Source organism: Urocampus carinirostris, chromosome 11, assembly GCF_059441175.1.
Source record: "Urocampus carinirostris isolate Australia breed hairy pipefish chromosome 11, RoL_Ucar_1.0, whole genome shotgun sequence".
Classification (NCBI taxonomy): Eukaryota; Metazoa; Chordata; class Actinopteri; order Syngnathiformes; family Syngnathidae; genus Urocampus; species Urocampus carinirostris.
In genome coordinates, this window is record NC_142359.1 from 31,387,543 (window position 1) to 31,413,972 (window position 26,430).

At 40.7% G+C, this 26,430-nt stretch overlaps 1 protein-coding gene across 1 annotated transcript; it reads right to left on the reverse strand.

Moving 5' to 3' along the window:
• Nucleotides 1-906: 906 nt before the first annotated feature.
• Nucleotides 907-24,379, reverse strand: wnt7ba (wingless-type MMTV integration site family, member 7Ba). The gene is made up of 4 exons (XM_088348000.1): nt 24,073-24,379; nt 18,848-19,074; nt 9,563-9,834; nt 907-6,120 (listed from the first exon to the last, which is right to left on the reverse strand). Exons 1-4 carry the CDS (start codon nt 24,153-24,155, stop codon nt 5,641-5,643), a joined length of 1,062 nt encoding a protein of 353 aa, XP_088204126.1. The 5' UTR covers nt 24,156-24,379; the 3' UTR covers nt 907-5,640.
• Between the last annotated feature and the right edge of the window lie 2,051 nt (nt 24,380-26,430).

A 26,430-nucleotide genomic window follows, 5' to 3' on the forward strand; every position in this document is an offset into this window, starting at 1 on the left:
GTAAAATAAAATGCAATGAAGTATTAGCTTTTGTCTGGAGATCAGGTTTGGTGGCTTTGTTTAATTTTGTCAATATCAATATTTTGTCATAACAATGAAAAAAAAAATCTAAATATTTGGTTTTATGGCTTTTTGAGTCAAAAAGGTTCCTGACCCCTGGCTTATGGCATAAAATAGTATTTTAAGTGGAAATTGTATTAATTCTACTTAGGTATTCAAATATTTGAAAAATCCCATGAATTTATACGGGTTACTTTTGCAACTTCGGATGAAATAACGGCAACCGGAGAAGCGTTAGTTAACAGAATCCCAAGCCGATAAGCTGACCGGTCCGAGCACTCCAACAATGCGTTGCTCTTTGGGCCCGCCCGTGCCCCTGCTCCACCCTTGTTTGCTCTGTCCCCCATTTAGTTAATGACAAGATGCACTGAAACAATCGGCCAGACTCTCCCCTCAATCCGCCGCCATAATGCAGGGAGCTTACGCTGTTCCGGTCCGCAAGGATTTCAGACAGCTAACAAAACAGCGGTTACGTGCGCTCCAGCGAATGGCCGCAATGCTTTTCAGCCGCACAGGAAAGAGGCTGTGCGAGTCATTCAGCGCCGCCACGGCCGTCTGGTCACCTCCTAACATATTAAACAACCACTTCTGGGGCTTTCCCATATCAGCATTTTATTCTGCTTTGTGGCTGTCCCTTCAGCAGAAAATAAATCCTACTTTGGAAAAGGCAGAAAAAAGACATTTGTTTGGTACTCACAATATTTTGCACTGACTTTATTGAAGCCAAGATAGGTGACAAAAAAAACACAAAAGAAGCTTCAGAGATGTAGACAAATAAACAGGATTGGGTTGCTTTTAAAAAGCAAACCAAATCTAGGAATGTCCTGATCTGATATAGATACGAGTCCGGTTGCAGCCCCGGTACCAGATTTTGTCAGATTTGATCCAAAATATCTGATACTGGCTCTCATGTACACGTTTTTCATTCTAGTTTCGTTCCTTCTCTTCTATCATACCTGTTAACCTAAATGATTCAAATATTTCAATACAATCTTATTCAGAAATTAGAACAATTTTCATTTAACAAAACCTTTCCTCTACCTTAAGTGAGATTATTTAATGAAACCGTTTTTGTCGGTCATTATTTACCCTTTTTTCGTGAATTCTTCTTGCGCTGATTTGAACTTGTGGTATAAATTTACTAGTGGAAACATTGCAGGATTTTTACACCTTTTTCATAAAATCCAGAAAGAATAAAATACCATACTGTACTTTCAAGAGCTTTTATGAACTCTAAATTGGCCTGACATTTAAAGGTGCGCCTTATGTGCTGCAGAATAAGGTCGATAAGATTGGAAATGCATACATTAATTATCAGTGTGCGTGAAGTTTTATGGTATTTTTCCGTATTCGAAGATCAACATTCTTGTGTTACTGGCCCAAATGCAACAGGATTTTAACCCAAATGCCGCTGACGTTTGACCATGCAGACATGAAACCTAAAGACATGAGTTTATGTCATTATCACACTATTTTTACTCACGATGCCAGAAACTCTGATTTGCATAGTCTATTCTGATTGCACAGTCCACTTTTTCATCTGTGCGTTGCGAAAGATAGAAACAGATAACAGAGAGGTTTTTAACACACAGGTGAAGAAGTGCCTAAATGTTTAACCTATCAGAATGCATTATGAAAGTCAGTGTTTCTGGAATAAAACATGCTTGAATGCCTTTTCATTTTTCATATGTACGACTGGTGATTTAGTGGTAAAGTTTGGCGCCCTTACTGCCTCGATCCGGGATCGGTTCCGGTTGTTGTTCGATTAGGTTATTAAACATTGCCAAATGTGTAAAGAGCGAAACGGCTACACGGTAGCTCGTACTGTTGTCTCAATTTCATTTGCCTTATCGTCTGGTGTGCCTTATTTATGAAACATATATTACAAAATACTACTTTTTGATAATCTGGTGAGCACCATAGTCCGGAAAATATGGTAATACCATTTTTGGGGGGATATATATATATATATATATATATATATATTCTTTCATTCATTCATTATCTGCACCGCTTATTCTCAATAGGGTCACGGGGGTGCTGCAGCCCATCCCAGCTATCTTTGGGCAGTGGGCAGGGCACACCCTCAAATGGTCGCCAGCCTGTCGCAGGGCACACGGGGACAGACAACCATTCACTCGCTCATTCACACCTAGGGTCAATTTTGACCGGCCAATTAACCTGCCATGCATGTTTTTGGAATGTGGGAGTAAACCGGAGTGCCCGGAGGAAACCCACGCAAGCACGGGGAGAACATGCAAACTCCACACAGGAAGGTTCGATCTCATGACCTCAGAACTGTGCCGCACACACCCTAACTGCTGCACCGCCACAGTATGTAGATGTATATATGTAATATTTTTTTTTTTTTTTAATTTCTATCTATTTTTGGTCACTCAGGGTTGACAGGTATGTTGTATCCAGTTTTACTGTAAGGATATTGGCATTGTATAACCCAAAACATAAATGACTAAAATTCACATCACTGATGTTAACCACAATAGACTCATGAAAGTACAATCATCCAAATGTATACCACCATATTTATTAGTGTATCACACACACCCCTAATTTATGACTAAAATTTGGAATAAAGTTTAGTTTCACTTCTTTTGAGCTCAAACTGAAATTTGTAGGTCACAGAATTTGTGTCGAGAACTATGGCAACAGGATTTGAACCTGGATTGTGCTGAGGTGAGCGCCAATTTTTAACACCCTTAAGGTTATGTGATAAAAACTAAAGCATTTTCTTATGTAATTTCATAAGCCAGCTGGTCTAGTTAAGAATTGGCGTTTTCACCACCGCCACCCATGTTCAAATCCTGCTGCATCAAATCTTGTGCAAATATGGTAAGCGGTATTTTTGACTGATCAGTCATTGTACAGTAATGTACGACAGTAAAACCTTGAGTATAACGCGCACACAAACTTTGAGTCCTTTCTCGGGTACAAAAAATTGTGCTGAATAAACGAATAAATATGGTATGTTGTGTTCAAGTGGGGTTTGCGGGGACAAAATACAAATATCAGATTACATAACTAATACCGAAACAGATTATATCGGTATCAGACAATACTATTCATTTGGAAAAAGAAGAAGTTGTATCAGAATAATAAAAACACTCAAGTGTGTACTAATGTTGCACAATTGCCTATTACAGTCTGACTGATTTTCTTGTTAAATTATGAAATATCACACTGAGAATTTTCGCTATTTTTAAAAAGCTTGGACTATTTACATTGTAAAGAACAATAGTATAAACACCAAATAATTTATATCTCAAATGTGACTTCTCCCCCTCCCCCTCCCCCAACCACAAAAAACACTTTTTTTTTTTTAGTAAACATTTTTTTCAATGGCGACGTCATTCCCATTTGTAAATGACATAAAGTGCCTCATATAAAAATATACTCTTCAAATTGTTTTTGTCCGTTATATAAAGCCTAAATAAACATTTACCACGTGATAGGTGATGGACCAAAAATAGCTGCGAGGTCCTTTTGAGTGGCTCATACCCCCACTTTGGTCTGTGTGGTTAAGGCACATGCCATCCATCCAGCAGGCCTAAACCGCCTGGAATTCCAGGTCTCGGCCATTCATGGGAACCTGCACGGCGGCCCGTACCGGCCCCCGCCCCTACCACGCCGTTCCTATTTCACAGCAGATCACAAAGAAGCCAAAAAATAGTGAGTTATTGTTTCCGCTTTCTAGGATGATGCAAAGAAGTCTAACATAAATTATTTTCATTTCAGTGTTCAGACAGAATACAGTGTGAGTTACAGGCAGTCGTATTCCAGATTTTTAACCGTGTTTCTCAACCAGCGTGCCGTGAGATCTTGACTAGTGTGCCTGAAAACAAGTTCATTGTTATTGTTACTTTAAAAGAGTGCCACTGTCAAGTTTCTGTGCTATCTTCTCGTGATCAGCAGACTATTTTTGGTGGATTATTATCTTTAAAAGGAACCGTGTGTATTATTTGACCACTAGATGCCGCTGTATTGTGTCATGCAACCAAAAAACAAGTGCTAAAAAGCACAAGGAAGACTGCAAACTATGGAGAAGTGACCAAACTACAGTTTTTTTCAGTTAGTGTATTGTTTTTCATGTCATTTAACTTTTTATTATCACTACGACCAAGGATACGCTAAATAAGACACACTGTCCCTTTTATGATAAGACATTAGTAGTACAGGTTTTGATAACTGAGTTTTTTTCTATAAAGAAATTGTGCCTCAGTTTAAAAAAAAGGTTGATAATCGCTGCTTTAACCAACTGTGTACAGAGGACTAATCCTGCCATATGTAGAAATAAATACTTACTATTAGCCTTTCATGTGTGACGGTGTGTGAGTGTATGTGTGAATGAGTGAGTGTGAAATACATTGTAAGCGCTTTGGGAGTTCTTCAGTGAATTGAAAGGCGCAATATAATTGCAGTCCATTTACCACTTATAAATGTGTGCTATATAAATAAATCATCACAAAAATGAATCACGTAATACCTAAATACATGACAGAAGTGCAATTTTTCCAGGTATTTATGCATTGGTCTTGTTTTTTTATTATTTTGTCAGTCACCACTGGAATTGGCCTTTTTTGTTTTTGTTTTTTTTGTCTCAACAAAATGTTATTAGAAATATCAGTACATGACAAAGGAAATGAGAAAATAAATACAGAAATAAATAACTGACCGAATGCATAAATATATAGGTAAGTTACATTTGTCATATTTACGTTCGAAGGTTTCAGGTCACTCAGAAAATTCCGTTCTTTGACGAAAGCAAAGTTTGAAGGATGAAATTATATTTTTCAAATAAAAATCGTTACTTCTAACCTTCCATTTATTTTGAAACTCATTTGATTGTAAAATTACATGACCCCAAATCTATGAACAGTAGTGTAGGTATTACATGATTATTGGCAAAGGGAGGGTGGTGATAATGTTTTTATTTGGTATCTAAGTTTGTGCATATGTATGTATATATGTTTATATGTACATATATATGTATGAATATATAATGTTTGTCTGTGTGTCTGTGTGTCTGTCCAAACCAAGAAAAGGGGAAATGAGTTTACATACGACCACCAAGCATTCAGGTACGTTACCTTGGATGTGAAAAATGTGAACTCAGCAATTTTGGTCAACTCAACATTTTCTTCAGCAAAAAAAGGAGAGAGGATGGCTGAACAGTGGCTTTTCATCTTACAGTACCCAATTTTTTTTTGTTTTCTCCTTGGATTCTTTGCATTTTAAGGTTAAACTTTTCCAAACAATTTATGTGTCGACTATAACATATTTGGGCTATTTATTTCTACATACGGCAGTATCGGTCCTCCATAAGTGTGTTCCTTCATTTTGGCAGCATCACCTTCATTTTGTCGAGTTGCTTCAATATTCCATTTTATTATTTTGCCTATGAATGCCCAACCTTTCATATTTGGTTTGTGGCAAGCTTTTACATATAATCCTTCTTTTGAAGGATGTTTTCTTCACACGGGCATGTAAGACCAATCCTCATCAAGTATGTCAAAAATGTGCAAAAAGTTTGAATAAATACGTCGGATGAACCCCTTTCACCTGCTACTTGCAGGTAAAAACTTGTGATTTCTCGCTGCAGGTATTGCACCTGACCACGCAGCACCATTGGAACTTGCAGTTGCACTGCCAAACTCGCGTGTAGTGGTGCGTTTCGTATCCTCGACCGCAACACATTATGTTGCAACCGTCGCCGTACGCTGACGTGCCGTTGCAGAGGCGTCCCCTCGTCCCCGTGCTGCCCGTGGCCCGGTCCTCCTCGCAGTAGTTGGGCGAGCGCTCCAGGTAGACCAGGTCGGTATCGGTCGGCTTCTGGTAGGCCCGGCCTTCCTTGAGGCGTAGGAAGGAGGGCTGGCGTAGACGGGAGGCATGGACCGGCTCCACTTGGACCGCCGCGCCATAGCGCTCCTTGAGCAGGCGCCCGATCTCTCGGAAATTGGGTAGGGTGATCCAGCAGGTTTTGGTGGTGCATGAACCTGAAACGCCGTGGCACTTGCACTCCAGCTTCATCCTCTCTTCGAGGATCTAGTCCCAAAACAGGGTTATTAGTTTTGGGGAGGAGAACAAAAACATGCTAAGGCTTGATTTTAAATGTTGTGTTTTCAAAGATTGGAAAGTGCTTGAATGTAGGAAATAAAGCAAAACGAAATAAAGCAGAAATACACTGAGATAAAAATCATGTCCCATCCATCCATTATCTGCACCGCTTATCCTCAGTAGGGTCACGGGGGTGCTGGAGCCCATCCCAGCCATCTTCGGGCACAGCCATCTTTAAACCACAGATACATTTATATTTATGGCTCTGCAAAATACACAATTCGCGCCAGATTCTTTCTTTTAATGGTACTGGAGTACTTGGAAATTTGGTTTTGGAAGTCCTTGAAAAGTATTTGGATTTAGCCATGAAACAGATGGGCCCAGCCCATAAATAACATTATTATAATAATAATGAAAATAATAATAATACACCCAAATCAACTGTGTAATTACTAGAATACTTGGGATCTGGATCACATAGGAAAAGGCATTATATTTTATCATCACTAAATATTTCCTCACCGTACCACGGTGTCTCGTCTTGTCCACTATTGTAGGTGCATGTATCACATTTTGGCTAAACTAATTCCCATAGTACTCCATTACGGTGCCACATTGTACGACGTTGTAATGTGCCATTAAGGAGTGATTGACCAATCGCATGTGGCGAGAAGATAAAATCAAAATGCCTTTTTATTTGTCATCAACAGTGCTCTCACTGACACAATCCGGTTTCAATTTGCGTTGCATCGATGTTAAGTCAAAGTGTTTGGCGGTATCTGTTGACTTCTCCACCATTGGGAATTCAACACCATAACCCTGTGCAAAACGTTGAGTTTATTTATGTAGAAAAACAAGAATTGCTTGTATAGATGAATAAATACGCTATAAGCAAAAGGCAAGGTCAACTTTGTTTTATCTTTCTGCGATGCCTGGTACAGGTCCGTGGCCAGGTAATATCCGACCACTGCTCTATAGTTTTTTTTTCCTGAATAGCTTTCAAAAATAGGTGCATTTTGTAAATACTTGTAGGCTAAGCAATTTGTATTTATTTTACATAACACGATGTTCTCCTAAATGGAGCTGAGATAATTGTCCGCCATCTTGCTGCTACGGGTACCCAAAAACCTCAAAAAAAGCTGGGCAGTAAAGTGGTGCGTTTTGGTCACTTTCATTTGCCGTAGTTTGTAGTATTCCTTGTGCTTTTTAGTACTCATTTTCAATTGCACTATACTGGGGGTCAGACATCATGTGGCTCGAGAGCCACATATGGCTCTTTCAATGGCGTATTGGGTCCCAGTAGCTTTGTCAAGAATAGGGTAATTTTATGTTCTTTTTGTAAGATGACAAATAAAACATTTTTAACATTTTCCAGTGCTTAAAACTGGTACAATAAACATTAAACCCTTTAAGTATAAATTCCTTCTTGGTTTTAATTTGAATACACATTCTTAAATGAGGGCAGCACGGCGGCGTAGTGGTTAGCGCGTGTGCGGCACAGTTCTAAGGTCTTGGGAACCTCCTGTGTGGGTTCAAATCCAGCTACCGGACTTCCTGTGCGGAGTTTGTATGTTCTCCCCGTGCTTGCGTGGGTTTCCTCTGGGCACTCCAGTTTCCTCCCACATTCCAAAGACATGCATTTCAGGTGGATTGGCCGGTCCAAATTGTTCCTAGGTGTGTATGAGCGAGCGAGTTGACTGTCCCTGTGAGCCCTGCGATTGGCTGGCAACCAGTTCAGTGTGTCCCCTGCTCACTGCCCGATGATTGCTGGGATGGGCTCCAGCATCCCCGCGACCCTACTGAGGATAAGCGGTGCAGCTAATGAGATGAGATGAGATTCTTAAATGACTACATTTTTTGCGGCTCCAGACATAAAGTATTTGTGTTTTTGTTTTCTTCGCTCTGTCATGGCTTTTTCAACATTTTGCGTTGCTAATCCCCAAACTACACCATACAGCGACATCTAGTGGTCAAATAAAACACACCGTCCCTTTAAGTTGTCAGATGTTTGTACTGGTTGGACAAATGAACCTTCAAATTCATGATCTCACCTATGTTCCTCTTTTAAAAAAATGTTTGCAGGTAAGATGGTAACATAAAAGTTTTCTTAATTCCACTTGTGAAGAAAATTAAACATTTGGTAAAAAAAAAAAAAAAACTTTAGGGAAGGTGTCTCCAACAGGTAGCCCCGTTAGAACACCTAAGTAACCGGTAAATAGGTTCTGAAAATAGCTTAACAGTAAACGGTCATTGTGATGTTTTCATGGTTGAGCCTATTTTAACTCGACTGCTAATAATTACAACATGGTAACAACATAGTAATAACATGATATGTTGTCCTTTCATAGATCAAAAGCATAAAAATCTTTCACCTTTAGGAGAAATTCACTCTTTGAAGTCAAAAGTGTGACCTACGTAAATTGTATAGATTGGGGGAAATATTTTGAGGAGGGGTATTGTGAGATTTCCCTGAGTCAATCGGGCAATTGTAGTGCGTTTGAGTTAAAATCAGTGCAGTTCGCACAGGCAGGAGTACTGTATTTAATTGGGTGTAATGTACATTATCCATCCATCCATTATATGCACCGCTTAGCCTCAGTAGGCTCGCAGGGGTGCTGAAGCCCATCTCAGCTATCTTTGGGCAGTGGGCAGGGGACACCCTGAACTGGTTCCCAGCCAGTCGCAGGGCACACAGAAACAGACAATTTGATCGGTCATTCACACCTAGGGAAAATTTGGACTGGCCAATTAACCTATCGTGCATGTTTTTGGAATGTGGTAAGAAACCAGAGTGCCCAGAGGAAACCCACGCAAGCACGGGGAGAACATGCAAACTCTACACAGGAAGGTTTGATCTCACGACCTCAGAACTATGCCGGACACTTACTAACCACTGCGCCGCTGTGCTGCCTGTAATGCGCATTATATTTATTATCATTATCACACTATTTATATTTACAGTACCAGATACGAATGTTAGAGAATGGGGAATGTTGCCGTGAAAGATGTAGATAAACGCAAGAAAGGCATGACTCAGGAAAACAACTATTTTTGGTAATCTAGTGTAATCTGGTGATGGATTTTGAAGGACATAAAATAATTACATTAAGAAGGTTATGTTAGAATATTGTTTATAGTTGTCAATAAATGTTGCATGTATTCAAGAACGTTTGTCACTTTCAATGCTTAGCTCAGGCTAAGAACAAAATTTTATACTGATTTTTTATTTTATTTAAAAATTATGGCTGGGGCTTATACACAAGTAAATACCTCCTCACCTTTCTCCCTTTTTTAAGCTCCGCCCTATATTCATCCCCGATATCAAATTGCACTACAATCGTGCCAATCCGTAACAAAAAGTAGCCCTCAGCTTCAAAATGTTTGGTGACCCCTGCCATAGGTTGATAAATATTCGGGAAATCTGATGTACCTTGCGCCCCGCCTCGTTGTTGTGCAGGTTCATCAGGCGACGAGCGTTTTTCTTGATCTCACGAGCATCCACGAAATGTCGCGAGAATTCAACGCCGTATTTGACGTCGGCGGAGCAGCCGCCCCATTTCCAGCCTTGCTCGCGTTCGTGGTAGCCTTGCTTCTCGCGGTCGCAGCCGCACTGGCTCAGGTTGCCTTGACTACATGCCGTGGTCACTGCGTGAGCCACGCCGGCCGCCGTGATGGCGTACGTGAAGGCCGCCTCACGGCTACCTAAAGAAAGTTCACGGAGAGGTGATTTAACTGTGCAATCGTTTTTTTGCTTGATGGTATCCCCAAATTCTGAAACATGCTAAACGTGAGGAAATAGTACATGGTTTTTCCTTTTCCATCAAATCTATACAAGCATAATAGCCGGCAGTGCTGAGCCAAGCGTTGCTGGGCTTTCTACATTGAGGGGTTGTTTAGGCGTTTGTTGGAGCAATTATAAAGCACGAAGCTTCAGAGACGTTGGTACATGAAGGCAGATGTTTATCGATTTAATTGGTATTAATTCGGAGGTGCCTTGACACTAAAAACACTTGCTGAGGCCTAACAAATAACTGTGTTAATTGTCATGAGAATTGGTTCAGCTGTTTCGTAGCCTACAAGCCACATACGAACACACGCATGCATATCAGGATTTATAAATAAGTTTAGATTAAATGAATATTTCATCAGTATATTCCAAGTATCTTCAGAGATATTGCGTGTCTTGTCTTTGTCAACCTGAGCTGTGACATCGTCAGAACCTGTCGCCATATATACGGTATGTATATAAGCAAAGTTCCAATTCCTCGAAGCAGAAATGAGTGGAATGCAATCACTGTTCACTACAATCACTGTCCTTTTCGACGCTGCCTCCTATGTTGAGTTTAATGGGATTCTTCATTTTGAAAGTGTTGAGTTCCTTTAATTTATAGGAAATAAGCCAGATGGGTCAACTTAGAGACACAAGTTCTCAAGTCCTCCAGCGAGGAAGATCTTGCATCATTTTTTGAATAGTTATGGGGAGGAACACTTTTGTGCCTAATAAAAAATAATCTGTTTGAGAAAACCTTTTAGTCCTTTCACAATAAACTATCAGCATTAAATAATTACAACACAGGTTATGGTATCCCCGCCTTTTAACTGCTCTGACCTGCCTAAAATGAAATGCACGCTTGTGGTCTCAATCCATTATCCACAGTCAATTGCTTGGATCCGGGCCCAGCAGAGCATTTTTTGGGGCCCACCTAAAATGAATTGCACTGTTTTGGCTGTGATCCGTTATCCCAAATTCCACATTACTGTGAGCGAGGACCTGCAGAAGGCACTTTGGTTAGGAGGTGTGCTGTTCTGACCCGCCTAAAATGAAATGCACGCTTGTGGTCTCAATCCATTATCCCCAGTCAATTGCTTAGATCAGGGCCCGGTAGAGCTTTTTTTCCCTCAGTTCTGGCCCACCTAAAATGAACTGCATTGTTTTGGCTGTGATCCATTATCTCCAATTCTACATTGCTGTGAGTGAGGACCAGCAGAAAATACTTTGATTAGGAGATTTTCTGTTCTGGCCCGCCTAAAATGAAATGCGATGTGTGGCTGTAATCCGTTATCCCCCCTCTCTATTTCTGGTTTTCAGTTCATGCCCCTAAAGCAATGACATTGTGGCCCACCTAAAATGAAATACACAGTTTTGGCCCTAATCCATTCTCTCCTGTCTCCTTCTGCCAAAAGCAAGGGGTGAAAAAGCAAATTGTTGTCATGCGTGGCAGCTTTTTTCTCCTCATTTCAACCGAAAATGAATAGCACCTGTGTGATCCATTATCCCCAAGTTAAATATTGCTGTGACCTGGTGCGCATAAAAAAAAGGGCGGAACCACCTCACAGATTTTCTCATATCGCGGGAGGGTTCTGATCCTCATCACTCGTGATAAACGATGGATTACAGTAATTTCACCGATGATAATTAAACCAGTAGTGATTGCCAGTTTAGTCCACTGTTACATTATCAGTTTGAGGTAACTAAAGGCGACAGCATCTCTTTTATGTAGCGGATGCAAAAACGTGGGTTTGATTAAAATACGTCATCTGCTTTGCAGTGCCAAACTCGCCATGTTGCACAGGCGGCGATAAACATTTTGAACTGCCTGTGATGCATGATGATGAATCTCCATCACAATGTCACAGAGGCTGACTTTTACTCCCTTTGCATCAAAAAGCACCTGGAAAATAATTCTGCTTCTTCAGTCCAGGTCTTGAAAAGCCACGATTTCCCAAAAGAATTTCTGAAACATGGCGTTGTCTGACCACAGCGGACTTTTCCACTTTACGTCATCTCAGACAGAGCCCAGAACTTTTTTGTGGATGCTATTGATATACTTCATAGTTTTCCTTATGCAAAGCTGTCTTTTTTAACTTTGGGAGATGCGATGAGGAATTGCATTTCCTTAATATGGTTTTCCTCCCAAAGCCAATAAGTAATATCATTTTTAGGCAGCTTTTAAACATGAGGAGCAAAGGTTTCTCCTTTTACATGTCGTGATTTCAACACATTCCCCTGATATTTTAGAGAAATTATGGTTTGTCGATGGTGGAATCCCCGTAAATTCCTGACAATTACCTCTTGAGAAATGTTGTTCTAAGAGGACTGGTCCCTCTGCCCACATTCGGAACCACCTGGCTTTTCAAGGATGCCCTTGTGGAAGCTCAACAAGTACAGTGGAACCTCGGTTTTCGAACGCCTCTCAGTTCGAACAAATCGGAGTCCGACCAAAAATTTCGAGAAATTCTTGCTTCGCTGTTCGGTCAAAAAATCGGAGTTCGAACGCGGGTAATGCGTAAGTGCGTACGCTAGGGTGCGATGCTGAGCGGCGTGACCAACTGTTATCGCGTGCGGACGTGCTTCGTTTTGCTTTCGCTTTTAATATAGGCGTACAAAGTGTTTTAGCCCCTAATTATGCCTCCGAAGAAAGTCAGTGCAAGCAGCAAAGTTGCTACAGGTGAAAAAAGAAAAGTAGTGCGTACAACTATTGCATTTAAGAAAGAAATAATAGCAAAATATGAAGGAGATGTGCGAGTGTCTGATCTTGCCTGCGCCTTCTGCTGACCACCACAAAGGTAAGAAATCCTATTCATAATTCTTATCTTTATCCTTTTTTTTAAATTTTTTACACGTTCATGTTAGCGTAATCTTTCGTACGATAACGCGAGCGTACGACTAGCCTGGGTTAGCTTTAAGTTTACGTTAAATATTCGAACTAAACATTTAGGGTGTTGGAACAGAGCCCCCTTTCCAATGAACCGCTCACCACTTGTTGTGGAGACCCGGGTGCTAAATGACCTATAAACGACCTAATTTTTTTATTTTTACACGTTCATGTCAGCGTAATCTTTCGTACGGAAGATTACGATAACGTGAACGTACGGTTAGCCTGGGTTATCTTTAAGTTTACGTTAAGCATTCAAGCTAAACATTCATTATTTTTAACGGGAAAAATGATTTTGGTGATCGAACAAATCGGTTTTCGAACAGGGTTCTGGAACGGATTATGGACGAGAACCGAGGTTCCACTGTACTTTATTTTTCGGACTACAGGCCATTGCTTTTTCGTTTCGAGCCATGCAGCTTATACAAAGATGCAGTTATTCTGTAGATTTTTCTGTCACCACTAGGGGTGCGCTAACGTAATCCTATGAATAAGCAATGTAAAGAAGAATACACTACTTTTTTTAAGCCGATTTAATTACTAAACTTTTTAAATAAATATGTATTAGTACAGTGTTCCCTCGTTGTGGAAAATGGGGGACCAGAACCCGCCTGTGACATGCAAAAAAATGTACGAAATAGCCCCATAGCCCATTTTTAACATGTACTCTGATGCCCCCCACTCACATCAATAGTCAACTTGGGATAATGGATTGCAGCCGTGTGTGTGTGTGTGTGTGTGTGTGTGTGTGTGTGTGTGTGTGTGTGTGTGTGTGTGTGTGTGTGTGTGTGTGTGTTCATTTTAGGCGGAAAGAGCAGAAAAAGAGTCACCGTACATGTGACTAATTTGCTTATTTGGTCTCCGCTCTCGGCAACAGTTGACTAGGAATAAAGGATCGCAACTAAAACAGTTCCGTTTTCTTTTTGGTGGGCCACAATGGCACGCTTCAGCAGCCGAAATGTTTTTTTAAAAATCAACCGGGGATAGTGAATAACAACCAAAACTTCATTCTCAGCGGACCAGAACGGCACGTCCCCCGACAAAAATTCCTTTTGCCGGTCCCCACTCGCAGCAATATGGGATTGGGGATAATGGATCACAGCTGCACAAGTGTTGCTCACTTTTGGGTGGACTGAACGGCAAAAATGACTTACCAAAGAAAAATTTGCTCTGCAAATATATTGGTATATTAATCTTTATTATCTACTCATTTAGATAAACATTGTTGTTTAGATACACGTTTCATTTATATTTTAGGAGCATATTTCTTTTTTAGAATGTGTCTATTTTTAGGGGGTCATTTTATTTGTAAGTATATTCGGTATGTTTTCCTGTTCCTTAACCAATTTCTATGCATTTAATCCTCGCAAACGTCTCCAGCTGCAGGCCGAACTCATCAGCTGTTTTGGTTCACTTATTGTCCACACTTCTCTTGGCTGACCAGAACAGTTTTTTCTCTTTTTTGGGGGATAAGCCTTCCTGTTATGTTTTATGGGTTTCATCAATGGACCTTCTCACACAGCTTAAATGTCTCTCCGAGTCCGGCTGTGTTTCCCACATTGTTTTTGGAAGGAATCTTACCGCTTCAAAACCCTCTGTGGCCGAACTTGATTGACATATGCCCATTTTTTTTGCATGTCACAATCTGAACTGGAGAGTAAAGAGTTTTATACTTCGCAGGGGGAGTTCATTTACTGGCACCCTGTGGGTCGGTGTAACAGGATACTTTGCCCTCGCCAATCAGCGTAATGCGTCCTCTCAACAGGCCGCGGTATTAACGCAAGGAGTGTCGGGCTCTCCTCCAACCTGACAAAGTGAAACCATCGGGCCTGTGGTCCCTCAATCCATAACTAATAACAAACTCCGTAGTCCTCGCTCATCAAGCTAAATCTGTAAAATCCGTATACATGGTACAGAGAGAGATTCCGGCCAAACAGCCGTCTCCTTTCGCCATGATTTGTTTGGATTGTACTGCAGCGCATTGTTGCCATCCAGCTGCCGAGTCTGACTACGATTAGTGGTTAGCGTGATTCGATCCGGTTCTTTCTCAACGCTTAATGAGTTCAAAGGACACGCGCTAAAGAAGATGAAGCTGTGCAGATGGTACTTAAGTGCCTCTTGAGTTTTTGAGGCGACACTGTAACTCGTTCGTATCATTTGCGCTCCGTTATATTTGAACAGTCCATATATCAGGAGAAAAGTATGGCCCTACGACGTGAATTTAGACATTTGTTTCTAAATACTTTCTGTCAGAAGGTATGGAAACATATGTAGACTGTTCTCAACGTATTAGTGGATTGTTGAGCCACGTACTGCTTTTCACTGAATTGTTTGAGTACAGAAACAATGTTTCCCATACGAAGTAATGGTATTTATTTTTATACAATTCCACACTTATTTTAATACACAAAATATTGATAAAACGTGTACCTTTGTTAAGGTCTGGTGCGCCTCCATCCGACAAAGGGCGCCTCATCGGTTTGTTGTTGGGGCAAGTGTGTCTAATCACCCCACAGTTGTCCCTGATTAGCCTGTCCCTTCACATTTTTGACAGCACCCTGTTTGATTTTCCGCATTCATTTTCCACCGTCATCACCTTTTCTGAGTATCATCCTGATTTGTGAGGTTTGGTTTTTGCTTCTATTTCTGACAGTTTTATTGTTGTTTTTGACTATTTGTCACATTGTCGATTATTTTGTTATTAAATGCCATCTGTTATTGAGTACCTTGCCTTTTCCTGCATGCTGTGTTTGGGTCCGTCACAAAATCATCGACAAAGTAACAAACAACTTTTAAAACTTTTTTGTGTTTTAATTTCTGCATGAAATGAAAACAACAAAGCCAGTTATTGAGTTTATAGTATAGATGTTGTTTAAAATGACAAAGATAAAAATATTATGAAATTATAAACTGGTAAAGAACAGATACTGTAACTCAAAAAGCATAACAAGACTTTGTTACTCCTGACTCAATATGTCGAAAAAGAGAAGGTCCTTAAAATGGAAGTTCTATGCGAAGTACAATCTGGATTTGGCGCTTTGTTTTTGGCAATTTCAATAAGCCAGAGAGTGAAAGGAGACATTTCCTTTTGACAAAAAGAGCGAAGGTATCCAGATGTGTGTCTCTGCGAAACAAAGTGATTGTTCCCAGAGCTGCGAGATTAAAACCGGGTCCAAACCTGCACAGCCACCACAACAAAACATTATACATTGTTGTACATTTCATTAAAAGGTCTCATAATGAGGAGCCAAGAGGCTTCTGGGAGACATTCAAGCAGATTGAATTGTGGTACAGTGAACACTCGTTTATTGTGGGGGTTACATTTGGAAAAGAAGCCAAGATAGGCGAATTAATATGACATTAACAGTCTTAGAAAAACTGCAAGAGAATTTCCACGGACCTAAAGTTATTGGGCAGGCTATTTTAAATATGTGTACAGTAGACTGCCGGGATACGGAGACCCTGCCTTTTAAGCATTTTCACGTCTTTTTCCCTACTACACGACATACAAATACAAATACAACGTATTTCACATGCCTAAAATTTAAAAAAATTCAACTTTGTGGTGTCCATGCATATTTATGTTATGTAAACCAGCTGAGTGGGGTAGTGCGCCCGCCTCAAGACTGGGAGACTGCTTGGAAGATGCTGTGTAGGAGGCGGCAATTGGGGCCTATGGCAAATGCCACCGCCCGCTTCTCACTTTTTTCGCACTTTTTCACTCCCCGGGCAGTTTTACCACTTCACGCCAGTTTACAACATTGGTACCGATTGCATTCCAGCCTCTCAACTTGACTCTTGAAATGACTCTCAACATCAGGTGTTGCGAAACATCAGCTGGGTAGAACTATCAACGTATCATTTACTGTGCAGAGTCATACAAATGTGCATGGGAGCCTACTCCTGATTATTTAGGGACAAGGCTGCGTATATATTATGTCTTTAAGATGCCTTTCTGCCATTGGTTGACATAATTGCATCGTGAAAATATAACAGATATGCTATTGACTGAAGTACTTCCCTACAATACCTTTTTTTCATTCAGCTCAGGATCTCAGCTGCTTCATAAAAGCTTAGTGAGTCAGGGATACAATACTGTATTTTTTGTGTGGTATTTATTCCCTACAACCCAAGGTTTGCAGTAATGCTAAAGGGGAGAAGCAAAAACATCATGACCATAGAAATGAATTCTAACTTTGTGGTGTACATGCGTATGTCAGGGCCAAGACCTATAGTTTGGCATGGGCGGAGGGGATGTGTCCCTACCAATACTGATAAATCCTTGTTTTGTCACCACCAATATTATGTGATCACTTTTAGCAAATTTTCTATGTCCCCACCAATATTAAGCAATCATTGTATTGACACCTCCAATTATATGTCATCACTTAGAACAATGCTCTATGTCTCCACCATTGCCAAGGCCAACTTACTCCCTTGGTCACAAAATCATGACAATGCTGATATACTATTGGCTGAACTACCTCCCACAATGCCTCTGTTTCTTCATTCAATTCAGAATCTCGTAAAGACTTAGCGAGTCAGTACTGTATGTTTTGTTCCCTGCAGGAATTACCAAGACTTTCAGTGATTCTAAAGGTAAAAAAACATGATAACCATGGAATGAAACTTGCGATTATCAAGAAATAAAAAGAAGGCAAACGAATCACTACTGTTGCTAAGTTGCATGGCCATAACTAATCGACAATTGGGACTATCATTAAAATTATGTAGTGAACTTGTGAAAAGTGAACTGTGTTATGGCAAGGATTCACTGCATAGTTAATGTTCAATTCTTTACCCAACATGCTTGTTTAGAACAGTGGTTCTCAACTGGTCAGACTTCAGGACCAGCTCTTACACCCAAATATTAAACCAAAATCAAGAAAAGATTTTTACTTCTCAAATTAATAAGATAACAGGATTGTGCATTTAAAGATGGCTTAGTAAAATATATTCACTAAAAAGAAACAAAATAACCTGCAAAATCAAAATGACTTTGAGTATTAACATTTCTTCTAACGCTCAATTAGATGCATTTTTAACTAAATCCAAAACGCTTTACTTCAGGGCTTTCTGATTGCGTCTGGCCATGCTCAACATGGGTAAACGAACTTTTTTCTATGGTGTGGAAATGGCAGGTGTCGACCTGCATTTGGAGGCAATTATTGCCATCTACTGTTAGGAGGTTTAAATAACGGTCCGTTATCTTTTTTTTTCTTATCATTCATTTGCAAAGGCCTACGACACACTGAAAACAGGTCTGAGACCCACTTTTGGGTCCCAACCCACCAGTTGAGATAACCTGACCTACTTCACATCACATCTATTTTGTATGCGAAGATCATTTGCTGTCGATTTGCTGAGGATATTTGTCTAAGAGAACAACTTAATGTATGAATGAAACGGTTTTAATGCTTCACAGATCTAGATCTATCCGTCTTATCTATCTAAACTAATTCATAAATCAAAGCAGCAAAACTGAGTTTTGTGAAAAATGACAAAGTTTTACTTTAAGCCTTTGTGGGTGTCTTTAGATAGACTTCGTGTCAAGGCACCCCCAATATATACCAACAAAATCATTAAACATCTGCTCTTGGGGAGTTGCATATGGCTCTTTGGTGCTCCCTAATGGCTCCGTGGAGATTTTTCAACAAACCACGGCCCCAAAAACCTTGCCCAGGTAGAATGCTTGGTAAGGCTAGGCTGTCATGCTTGTATTATTTAACTGTTTATAATAAAATTATATTATATAGGTGAAGGTTGTGCAGTGCATGCTGTATAAAAAAAATCAAGATTGCAGGTTGGACTTATATCACACTCATTCACTGCCCTTTTTAGTATCATATTTTGCTAGCTGTTCATGTTAACCATTTGATTGTGGGTGACTACAGCAATAATTTTTGCAGGATATAAAATGAATGAAAGAATCTTACTAGGGCAAAAGCCTGCGACCCACCATAAAGGGTCCGTGACCCAACAGTTGAGAAAAATCGCTTACGAACATTAATCTTTGGAATATTTTGTCATGAGAATTTCACTTGTCAAAAAGGACTGACCTACTCTCAGCTCTTGTCCAAAGACTGTCCGTTCGCCAAGGGCCGAACAGTTCCAGCGCCCGTAACGGAATTGGTACTGGCACTCGTTGATGCCCAACTGGGCTCCCTCCCCGATGACGATGATGGCATCCGGGCGGCTCTGGCACAGTGCCCGCTGTCGGGGCGCCAGGCCCGGGATCTTATTGCAGATGATGTTGGCGCCCAGAGCCACCACCGACGACAGCGTCCTGCGAACAAACAGACCCAGATTACGTCATGTAGCAGGAGTAGAAGTAAATTTTTATTTTTTTGTAAGAATAATTTTCAGACTGTAAGGCTGCCCTAAAATACCCAGAAATTGGCCAGAAATTTCAATGTGCGCCTTATAACCCGCTGCGGCGTATATATGGATAAAATTCACACAGTGTTTACTTGTGTGCAATACACACTGTATGTGTATGTGTGCAATGATTGATCAATCAAAAGACATTATTTGCAATTGGAATCGAACCCAGAAGTGGTGAGAGCACATAACCACTAGACCGCCAGTGGTAACAGGTAACATACAAAAAGGCATTCGATTTGATCTCATTATAACATTATTTTTACCGTGCCAGAAGCGAATGTTAGAGAATGGAGAAAACAGAATATAAATAACAAAGGTAAAGTCCAACTTATCATCAGATACACAAAAAATGTTTACCCTCCTCTACTTACCGTACTTATATGCGTTTATTTGTATAATTCGGGACGACTTTCTCCATTCTCTAACATTCGTTTCTGGCACCGTGAGTAAAATGAATGTGATCAATTAATATGCCTTTTCGTATGTTACCTGTGTCATTGCTGGTCTAGTGGTTTGGTTTCTACAGCGCACCATGAGCGGCAAGCCTAGGACGCAGCCATAAAGAAGAGTTGTCTGCGCCCACCCGGATGAGGGAACCGGAGCTCCACTGAGGGGGTCCAGGCAGCAATGGCCAGGCTATTTGGGTGGTTGTGGAAGGTAGAAGCAAGAAGGGAGAGGACCCATCTGAGCATCCCGGGCAGAAGACTGGAGGATGCTGCTTGGGAGGGTGGGAAGAAATCCCACTTGAGAAGACAGAGCTGTGCCCCTGCACAATAGTATTGCCCTGTACACGTTATTTTTCAACATGTTGTTGGAGTGTGATGTGGTGGAGTTGTGGGTGTGTTTGCTGTTGGAGGTGTCAGTGAGGGTTGTTCAAGCCAAGAAAAATCTGTTCTTGTACACATTGGTTGTTTTTATTTTCCAGCGGGTCCCATTTCCGGATCAATTTTCTCTGCCTGTGATTTTGTCTCCCCCCTCTTACTTGTTCATTTGTCATAGTAACCTTGTTATCCTGCCGCAATTATTTCTTTTATTGAAACATTAGTAATGACGTTTGAATAAGCAATGTTTGTAATCTCTAAATTGGGCCACGTTGTTGGAGTGTTATGTAGTGTGTTTGTGTCAATAAAGTTTGTTAAAACCCAAACCCAAGCTCAATTCCCATGTAGTGCAATGTTTAGCGATCTTGGTCAATCATTGTACATTTACACCGTAAGTATAGAAAATGTGTAATGTGTTGTATATGAATAAGTTAGTTCTTACTGTGCTGTTCTTTGATCACCACACCGTTTAGGGCGGCTCTGCTTTTGTAACCCAGATGAATTAATATGTCTGTGCAGCTCTTTGAGACTCTTTGTGATTAAGGGCTATACAAATAAACATGACTTGACTTGACTAGTTACAAATCCATTCGCCTTATAGTCCGGTGTGCCTTACATATGAAAAAAGTATGAAAAAGAACCATTTTCAAGCAGTACGCTTGTCATTATTACTCATTGTCCTCACCTGTGCCCGCTCGTTTGGCGCCAGCTGCTCCTTGTTGCCTGATCGATTCCCCTCCTATTTATACCCAGTACGCCAGTCACTCCATGTCAGTCCGTCAACGAACCTCTACATACTCAAAGCAAGCACTTTGACTCTGGCTCCCGTCTATCCCATTTTCATCTGTATACCAATCGTCTGTTCTTGATTCCCCATTTGTCTCCGGCTGTCGACCCGTTTTGTCCTTTTGACCACGCTCTGATCTCTCGCTCTGGCTAACGACCCGTTTTTGACCCCTGACCACACTCTGATCTCCCGCTCCGGCTAATGACCCGTTTTTGACCACCGACCACACTCTGATCTCCCGCTCCGGCTAATGACCCATTTTTGACCACCGACCACGCTCTGATCCCCCGCTCCGGCTATCGACCCGGTCTGCCCATTTGACCACGCTACAATCTCCTGCCCCGGGAGATCCACTTCCGCATTCTGCTCACACTCCGATCCCGTGAGTGGATTGGTTCCCTCGTCCAGCGAGCACCGGATCACTGGAGATTGTTTCCCCTATATCTCAATAAACCTTTGAGTGAAACGTTACGGGTTTGGGGCTATCATTTGTTCTGGCTCTGACAACGCTTTATAATCCGATACGCCTTATGCAAGAAAAATGTATAACACAAGACTATTTTTTGGAGGTTTGCCTTATAAATCAGTGTGCCTTTTTGTGCGGAAAATACGGTAATGAACCCTGAGGCAAACTTTGAGATTTTACACCAGTGGTTCTCAAACTAGGATCCCCTTTCCTCTCTGAGATAACAGTCCGCAAACTCTTTGTAATTGTTGACTCTGATTTAGGGACATTAAGTATAATTTAGCACCTCCTGGTGGTAAAAAAAAAAAACTACTGCTTTTTCAGATGACTCAGTTATTTTATTAAAGGGACAGTGTGTATAATTTGGTCAAATAAGTTCCAAAATAAAATTTTAAAACTTGTTTTAGGTCCCTAAAATGCTAATTTATACATAAAGGAAATTGACATTTCGTTCTGTATACACGTGTACTAGAATGACAATAAAGTAGATCTGAATCTGAATCTGAATCTGAATAAATGTTGATAAACGACTTAACCCACACAATGCCTGTTTCACCCTGAACTCGCACACAGAGACAGACAACTCACTCGCTCATTCATACCAAGGGACAATTTGGACCGGCCAATCAACTTGAAGCCTAAAAAATGTATGTTTTGGGAATGTGGGGAAACCACCAAGAGCACAGGGACAACATGCGAACTCCACACAGGGAGGCTGCAGTAGCTGGACTTTAACCCTGAACCTCCACACCGTGAGGCAGTGCACTAACCACCCAGTCGCCATGCCTCCCCCATTATAATGTAAAAACAAAAAAAGAGCAATTTGATAATAGATAGAATATTTTTTCTCTTACTATACTTATTTTTAAAATGTCAAATATGGTAGGTGGCAGTTCAATTAGCTAATTTTAAGTATGATTTTTTAACTCACATATTTTTTTGAGTTTTCAAAAATTCTGCATACAAAAAAAACCCCCCACCACAAACAAGTTCAAAACAGACAGGCAAAAAAAAACCAGCTCAATGTCAACTGTAAAAAGGAAAAATCGTATTTTGGCAAGGTTTATTTTAATATTATAGATTTTTTTTTTTATAATATTATATATTTTTTTTTCCAATCATGTTATTTTCATTTTAGTTAGTAAAAAATAGGTCAAATGAGTTCAAATGATTCGCCATCTGCAAAATAATTTATTATTCTTATTGTACTTAAAACTAAGTTAGACAACATTTTGCTTATTTTAAGGATTACCTTTCCCCCTTTAATAAAAATGTACTCATGTGAAACGTGAGGAACATAAAAACTGGCATTGAGTCGTTTTATGCCACCCACATTCAACGTCAGTTGTCTGCAACCTTTTTTGTACCATGGATTGGTTTAATATCTGACTATATTACCACAGTCCGGCCCATTATTTGCATTACGGTAGTTATGCTAATAATAACATTAATAATATTAATAAGCCTAAATCCACTGTGTAATCAGTACACCACTTGAGATCTAGAATAGATAACATAGGAAAAGGCATTCAATTTTATCTCATCATCACACTTATTTTAATCATAGTACCGCATTGTACAACGTTGTTTTTGGCTCAACTAGTTCCCATGATGCTCCATTACAACGTTGTACATCATGGCAGTGTCTAAAAATGGTATTATGATGAGATACAACATGATGTCTTTTTATTTGTAATCAATGTTTGTAGTGGCCTAGTGGTTAGGGGTCAGCTCTCTCATTGCAGCGATTTGGGATTGATTCCTGTTATATCCAATGCTGAGCAAGAGTAGTTTGCGGTATTTTTCAAAAGAATCAATTGATCAACTCAAACCTTAAGTTCTACATCACTGTTTAACATGGAAGTCGACTAAAAACGCATTAAAACAGGGGTCTCCATACTACGGCCTGTGGGCCAGATATAAACGGCTGCCATATTTGGTCATGCCCCTTGAAGAATATCAGAGCACATTTCTGTTTACCTGATAATGAACTAAATGTTTTGGTGTGTATTTTTGAAAATAACGGGATTCAAACTCTTGGCAGTAAGAGCACAAAATTTCTACCACTGGCCTACTATTGATATTGATGCCATATGAAGGGTTTTATGTCATTATCACACTGTCTTTAGACACGGTACCACAGACGAATGTTAACTTTTCGTGCATTTCACATGTTATAACAACAATAATTTTGTCACAGGAGAATAGAATAAAAGTTATTGTCATTGTAGCATGTGAAACACACAACAACATCAACCTCGGTCTATGGTACCGTGACTAAAATAGTGTAATAATGAGAAAAAGCCTCCTGCCTTTTCACAAGTCATCTATGCTACTGGTGGCCCAATGCTCTGCCAACCAAGCTGATCTATGACCTAAGTAAAAAAGTTTATGTCTTTACTATTTATTTCGTAAATAGTGTTTTTATTTGTTTTCTGACTTTCGGACAGTGTTATTTGGTTATTATATTTTATAATGTATTGGTTCCTGCAGAAACAATACATTTGTACATTGAGGGACTCCCACAATTGTCATAATTTTTCTCTTAAAAACTGATCCCGGCCCTTTATCAGAGAAGGGAAAAGGCATGTGGCTCTCGCAGGAAAAAATGTGGGGACCCTTGCATTAAAATGTTATATTATTCCCTCTTTTCTAAAATAAAAACAACAAAAAGGACACGTGGAAGTAATCGACAGCGAGTTACTTCCTTGCAAGCACCTGTGTCCTCGCGCGTAACGCCGTGCGTAATCATCGCGTAAAATGGGACTGCGACAATAAATGTTCATAAAAACGAGAAAATTTTAAAGCCAAACGTAGAAAACGTACAGGTAGCTACCGCTGGTGAGGATGAGGAAGATCTGCGGGTAGTAGATGGACAGCAGAGCGCTGCGAGACGAGATGATGAGCATGGTTGCGCATTGAACGCGTCGTAATAGTCTCTCTTATTGGACACCAAAAAACAGGTCCTTGAAAAAGACGTCTGGGTTCAGTAATGGGGTTAAATTTTTCCCGTTTTTGCTCCAAGCTTTTAAGGCGGTGCGTGAAGGGTGAGCCGCTGCATCCCGAGGCCGAATTGTGCGCTTCCACCGGGGCAGCGAGAGTGCATGGGTGGGCGTGGCGCGCGGGTGGGTTGGTTCGGTTTGTGCGCATCCAAAAAGTGCCGCTGTGGGTCTTTGTGAGTGAAGGGATGGAGCTTTCGTCGTGCTCATGCTACTGTTACGTGTCACCAATAGATACCGAGCCCACTCCTCCCAATATTTTTTGGGGGTGGTGGGAGCTACCTTTCTCCTTCCCCCTAGACAAATCGAACATGCCTTAAGTACTTTTTCTGTTGAAGACAAACAAGATAATAAAATTGCTGTTCAAAATAATAGCACTGCAATGTGACAGACCATAATATCCCTGGTTTTTAGTTTTTTTTTTTATTGTTACATGCCAGACAAGTTAGCAGTAGGCACAGTAGATTCTCAGAAACCAACAAGACCCACCATTCATAATAAGCGCGCTCCGAAGGCTGTGCAATAGGGCAAATAGTTCAAAGGGGTGTGTTCAAAAAATTAGGAGTGTGGCAACCAATCTCTGAGGGTGTGGGGAAGAAAAAAAACAAAAAAACGTGTGAATCATGTGTGAATCATGTGTTAATCCGATGGCTCCATTGAAGGATGATGAAGCCAGCACAGGTCGAACATGCATTTGAGGAAAATGGGTCATTCAAGACACTGCTCCGAAGAACGGCGTTCATTGTTTAAAAAGTTGATTGGAGAGGGAATAACCTATACAGATGTCTAAAAATGGTTGACTGCTTAGCTAAAATGTTCTCCAATGCCTTCATATGGGTAGAAAAACCAGAGACATGTGGACGAAAACAGAAGACAACTATTAAAATGGACCGGAGAACAAGCAGAATTTCATTGTCTCAGCCAATGATCAGCTCTAGGACGATCAAACACAGTCTGCAGTTACCTGTAAGTGCTGTGACATTTAGAAGACGTCTGTGTGAAACAAATGTATTTTCAAGAATCCCACCCAAACTCCCTCTGGTAAAAAAGGCATGTGCAGAATAAGTTACAATACACCTAAGAACACGTCAACTGGCCTAAAGAAAAATGGAGGAACATTTTTTGGACCGATGCTAGTTAAATTGTCCTTTTTGGGTCCAGGGGGCCACAGTGCGTGTGTGATACGACCTCCAAACTCTGGGTTCAAACATCAGTACACACTGAAGACAGTGAAGCATGGTGGTGCCAGTATCATGGTCTTGGCATGCTTCTCCTACTCTGGTGCTGGGCCCATTTATCGCATATCAGGGATCGTGTATAAGGTAGTGTATGCCAATATACTTGAAGAGGTTATGTTGCCTTATGCCGAAGAGGGCATGCCGATGAAAAGTTTTGGTTCCGAACCAATAAAAGGATTTTATGGAGATGCCACCCCAATCCCAGATATGAATCCAATTGAGAACTTGTAGGGTGATATCAAAAATGCTCATTGTGAAGCAAAATCATGAAATGTAAATGAATTATGGAATGTTGTTAAACAATCATGGAGTTAAATAGCAACTGAAAGGTGCTACTAGGGGCAGCACGGCGGCGCAGTGGTTAGCACGTGTGCGACACAGTTCTGAGGTCATCATATCAAACCCTTCTGTGTGGAGCTAGCATGTTCTCCCCGTGCTTGCGTGGGTTTCTTCCCACATTCCAAAAAGATGCATATCAGGTTAATTGGCCGGTCCAAATTGTCCCTAGGTGTGAATGAGCGAGCGAATTGTGTGTCCCTGTGTTCCCTGCGACTGGCTGGCAACCAGTTCAGGGTGTCCCCTGCCCACTGCCTAAAGATAGCTGGAATGGGCTCCAGCACCCCTGCGACCCTACTGAGGATAAGTGGTGCGGATAATGGATGGAGGTGCTACCAGTTGGTTCACTCTATGCCACACAGATGTGAAGCAATTATAGAAAACTGTGGTTATACAACTAAATGTTGTTAAATCCTACCTTTTTGGGGAAATACAAACTATTTTTGAGTTTGTACAATCAACAGCAGGGACTACTATTTTTTTAACTATTTGCCCAATTGCAAAGCCTTCCGAGCCTGCCTATTATGAATGCTGAGTCTTGTTTGTTTTCTGAGAGTCTACTGGACCTACTGGTATCTTGTCTGGCATGTAACAATAAAGATATTCTAAAA

What these genes read in the sequence shown, in the direction of transcription:
- wnt7ba (XM_088348000.1), bottom strand. Translation starts at nt 24,155, where the DNA reads ATGCTCATCATCTCGTCTCGCAGCGCTCTGCTGTCCATCTACTACCCG. An exon ending in CTCACCAGCGGTAGCTACCT is followed by an intron (nt 19,075 to 24,072) that starts GTACGTTTTCTA and finishes GTTTGTTCGCAG; the next exon opens with GACGCTGTCGTCGGTGGTGG. An exon ending in TGGACAAGAGCTGAGAGTAG is followed by an intron (nt 9,835 to 18,847) that starts GTCAGTCCTTTT and finishes AACTTTCTTTAG; the next exon opens with GTAGCCGTGAGGCGGCCTTC.